This window comes from Mus caroli, chromosome 7 (assembly GCF_900094665.2).
Source record: "Mus caroli chromosome 7, CAROLI_EIJ_v1.1, whole genome shotgun sequence".
Lineage (NCBI taxonomy): Eukaryota > Metazoa > Chordata > Mammalia > Rodentia > Muridae > Mus > Mus caroli.
The window spans coordinates 144,475,463-144,480,114 of NC_034576.1; the positions used below are offsets into that span (position 1 = coordinate 144,475,463).

The 4,652-nt window shown below is 50.2% G+C and overlaps 1 protein-coding gene across 1 annotated transcript; it reads right to left on the minus strand.

The window, feature by feature from the left end:
- Window positions 1-229: 229 nt before the first annotated feature.
- Window positions 230-1,041, minus strand: LOC110298095 (keratin-associated protein 5-1-like). Its single transcript, XM_021167104.1, has 2 exons — window positions 417-1,041; window positions 230-378 (listed from the first exon to the last, which is right to left on the minus strand). The coding sequence occupies exons 1-2, from the start codon at window positions 1,039-1,041 to the stop codon at window positions 230-232; spliced, it is 774 nt and encodes a 257-aa protein (XP_021022763.1).
- Window positions 1,042-4,652: the final 3,611 nt, after the last annotated feature.

Below are 4,652 nucleotides of genomic sequence, written 5' to 3' on the forward strand. Positions count from 1 at the left end.
GGAGAATTTGTTAGCTCACAGTAGATGAGCAGATGGCCTCTTCATGGCACTAAAATCCAATTCTGAGTTGAAGCTGTGGGAAGNAGGAGTGCTAAGGGAACATGCAGGATAATCAGGAACCTGGTGATAAACTGGAGGCCACAGCTGAGGAAGGCAGTTCAGAGGGGCAGGGTCAAGTTGAGAATTTTAGATTTTGCCTAGGCAACACATGCAGACATTGCAGCCAGCTTCAGCAGTTGTCCTGACAGCAGGAAGACCCACAGCCTGATGAACAGCAGGGTTTGCAGCAGCTGGACTGACAGCAGCAGGGCTTGCAGCAGCTAGACTGACAGCAGCAGGGCTTGCAGCAGCTGGACTGACAGCAGGAAGACCCACAGCCTGAAGAGCAACAGGGNGCTTGCAGCAGCTGGACTGACAGCAGCAGGGCTTGCAGCAGCTAGACTGACAGCAGCAGGGCTTGCAGCAGCTAGACTGACAGCAGGAAGACCCAGAGCCTGAAGAGCAACAGGGCTTGCAGCAGCTAGACTGACAGCAGCAGGGCTTGCAGCAGCTGGACTGACAGCAGCAGGGCTTACAGCAGCTGGACTGACAGCAGCAGGGCTTACAGCAGCTGGACTGACAGCAGGAAGACCCACAGCCTGAAGAGCAACAGGGCTTGCAGCAGCTGGACTGGCAGCAGCAGGGCTTGCAGCAGCTGGACTGACAGCAGGAAGACCCACAGCCTGAAGTGCAGCAGGGTTTGCAGCAGCTGGACTGGCAGCAGCAGGGTTTGCAGCCTCCACAGCTGGAGCAGGAACAGACAGGAACACAGCAGCACACAGGCTTGCAGCAGCTGGAGCCACAGCCCCCACAGCTGGAGCCACAGCCCCCACAGCTGCCACAGTCACCACAGCTGGAGCCACAGCCTCCACAGCTGGAGCAGGAACAGACAGGAACACAAAAGCACACAGGCTTGCAACAGCTGGAGCCACAGCCTCCACAGCCAGAGCCACAGCCCCCACTGCTGGAGCCACAGCCTCCTGAACAACCACAGCAGGTCATGGTTTCTGTGTTTGATTGAGGGTGGAGTAGGTCAGAGGAGCAGGTGGAGAGGAAGGTGTGCAGGTGTGGAGCCTTCTGACCCTGGGGTCTTTATATCTCTGCCCAAGTCAGGTGTGAGGCTGACCATGCTCTCTTCCTGGATCCTGGATGTGTCATAGCTTAGGATTCTCTTGTGCATGGTGTTGTCTTGTCCTATATATTACTTGTTTCCCTATTCCTTTCTCACCCAGACTACCTCATCTTCCCACAAATGTTCCCATTAACTTGTAAACATTAACAAGTGTCCATTGGAAGATGCCCAGTCCCCTTCTTTTGAGCTGTAGAGAGACATGGGCAAGCCTTGCTCCCATCCCATCACTAGCACTTCCTGCTGTTTGTGTGCCTGCCTCCTGGGTTTCAGGCTCCATTTGCCCAACTCAGCACTCACTCTCATCAGTCTGTAACATTGGTGGCTTCCTCCTCTGACCTGAAACCTGTGACTCACAGGTCACTTGGTCATCTTCTTCTCCTGAGCTATGCTAGACCTTGGTATCCACAAGTGTGATTTGAGGGAACTACCCCATCCTTTCTTCCCAACATGACTTTCCTTTCTTAGAAAATATCATCCTGTGTAAGTGTAGTGTTTTTCAACAAACTTTAGTTGAGCGTGGACATGAATGTCTTTCATCCCAGCAGCTATGAGCCAGAGGCAGACAGATCTCTCTGAGTTCTAAGCTAGCTGGGTCTTTATAGAGAGTTACAGGTCAGCCAGAGTTACACAGTCACATCACAGATCTAAATCTAGAGGGCAGGGTCTGAATTCCCAGGTTCTTCTACCTTATTCCAGTGAGTTGTATGGACCCATGGGCAGGTAAAGGAAAGGAGGGGATTCATTCCCAGGGAAGATTCCACCTTAGGAGAGCCTTTGACCAGGACTGCTTAGCTATGGACACCTCCTCTCCATTTAAATCTGAATATCAAGTCAGGACCCCAGGGAGTGGCCCTCTCTGTTCCCCTTTCAATGTGGCCACCCCTACTAAGTGTCTCTTCTCTGGGTTTTGTTATTACTAGTCTGTGTAACTTTGCTGTGGAGGAAGAGTCATTTAGCTTTGATTGTTAGAGCGCCAGGGCCCAACCTTGGTGGACAGTCAAGATATGCTCACAGCAAGATGACCAGGGTTGCAGGGAGGTATAGGGACCCACCCTGCAGCAGAATGACTTTGCCTGGCAGAATTTCTCATCTTTCCCCTCAGCCAGCATCATCTATTTAGACCTCTATAGGGTAAAGCAGAGAAGTTGATGTGAGTTTTTTGAGAGCATCAGCTTTTCCTGGCCCTTGGTGAGCTTAGCTGAGAAGCCTGTCTGAGGAACAAGGACCCTTCCTTCATAAGAGAGCCCTGGGGGCTCAGAGCAGCAAAGGTGACATGGAGTAGTTTACAACTTTGCAAAGCTGGTCCTCAGCTGAGAATGGGTGGCACTCTGTATGAATGCAGAGCTCATTTTATAACCTTCCTGCCCAGGACATCACTCCTGCCCTTCCTTTTTGGCTGAGTAATCAAGAGGGCACACTCTGACCCCGCAGCTGGTCTCATCTTTCTGCTGCTCTGCTTTGTGTTTTGGTGAACACATTTGTATGTGGGTTCATCTCTTTATTTCCTACCCTGCTTATTTTTGACCTTATTATGTACTCAAATCTTACAGGGCAAGCTTGATTTTTAGTGTGTACTATAAAACTTCTAGTTTGGTTACATGTTAGTGAGAGACTTGTGTGTAGGATGACTAGCAGGGGTCCTGTTTTGTTTTGTTTTGTTTTGTATCTGTATGAGGACATAGATGTCATACCATAAGAAAGTAGGTCTTTCAAAGTTTTCCACCCTAACAAGCCAAATGTCCTTGTGCTAAGGAGCTGGTCTTCACTCCCTCCTCCCTATTTCCTTCCTGGCACCTGAGGCTGTAAAAATCTGAATTATAATCCCCTCTTCCTTATCTCTTCCTGACTCCCAAGACTTCAAAGGACATGAGTTACAAGCTGAGCCCAGCCTGACACCCAAGGCTGTTAAGGAGGAATCTACATTCCGGAGATAAGACTAGGAGTGCCTCCAGCCTGCAGTTTGAATTCGGCCTTCACATCCCCAGACGCCCACTTCTTTGTTCTTAGTTGATCCCCCCTCAACCCCTCCCTATTCCTCTCGCTGTATGCTTAAAACCTGGCGTTTCAGCCTAATAAACAGAGACCTTGATAGGAACCCTTCTGTTTCTCTGCTTCTCCTTCCTTTCCTCTCATTTCTCTTCAGGTTTGTGGTCCCCCTCGCACCCATGAATAACTGGGTCCTGCTGGGCGGGACAAGTGGTGCCTGAGGTTCGATCGGTTTGCCTTAGGTGGAGATTAAGGAGTTTGACTCCCCCAGAGAAGTTCGTCGTGACCCCAAGAAAAAAGAAGTGAAGGACCGCTTCAGCCGCTCACGGGAGAGAGACATCCTTGGTAAGTGATTCATCTCCATTGAGAAATGGGAACTACGCTTTCTAAAGAGGCAGCCTTTATAAAAGGCTTAAAGATGGCTCTCAGGGAAAGAGGAGTTAGAGTTAAAAAGAAAGATTTGATAAACTTTTTTATTTTCATAGACCAGGCAGGTCCATGGTTTATTATAGATGGAGCAGAGATACATTGTAAGAAATGGAGAAGAGTAGGTAGAGAATTAAGTGAAATTTTGGCAAAGCAGGACCCCGATGCTATTCCTGCAAATATATTTACTTATTGGAGTCTAATCCGTGATTTAGTAGAAAGTGCAGTTGATGATCCAGAGAGACAGCAGCTTTTATCAGTGGCAGAATATTGCCTCTGTCCCCTGTCTCGGGAAGCTTCAGAGAGCTCCCTCCCTACTAAAAAGCCTCCAATAGCTGCAGACAGGCCCGAAGTCCTGCAGACTGCTCTCTACCCCCATATCCCGGTAAGCGCATTGCCTGCTGACCCGCCACTCATCAATCTAGTCTTTAAAAAATCTTTGGCTGAAGGCCCTTTAATTTCTGGGGACACAGACACTTTAGAGGAAGAGGTAGTCCGTCCCCGTAAGCCCGAGCGACTGCCGGGCGCTTCAGCTCCTCCCGGCAATGCCTCGCCCTACCTGCCACCAATCTGCGCTCCCGAGCCGAGGCCCCAGGCGCTGCCGGTCCCTACTCTCATTGATGCTAAAGACAAGCTCGCATCTCAGGTAGCAGGATTACAAGAAGTTTTAGAGCTCCAGCAACAGTACGCCCGCCTTTCCACAGAGCTCGCTTCACTCCAAAATTCTTTAAAAGAGACTATCCTTGCTCCTCCCCCAGCCGCAGCCTCGGGTGGCGTAAAAAAGAAAGCCATAAAAACTAAAACATTGGCTTCCCCTAGCTCCCCGAGAGCTGCTAGCTACGACCCGCCCACTTCTACGGCGGAGAAGCAGCCCCAAGTCACCCGGGCCGAGTCTGCTTCTGCAGAAATTGGGCCTTTAGAAACGCCCCAGGCCGACCTCTCCTCGGACACTAACAGTGAGGGCGGAGAAGATTATGAGAGTGAAAACGAAGTAGAATGTGAGCCAGAGGAACAAATTTCTGCTCCTGTCCAACAAACAGAATTCCGCAGACTACGTTTTAAGCTCTTA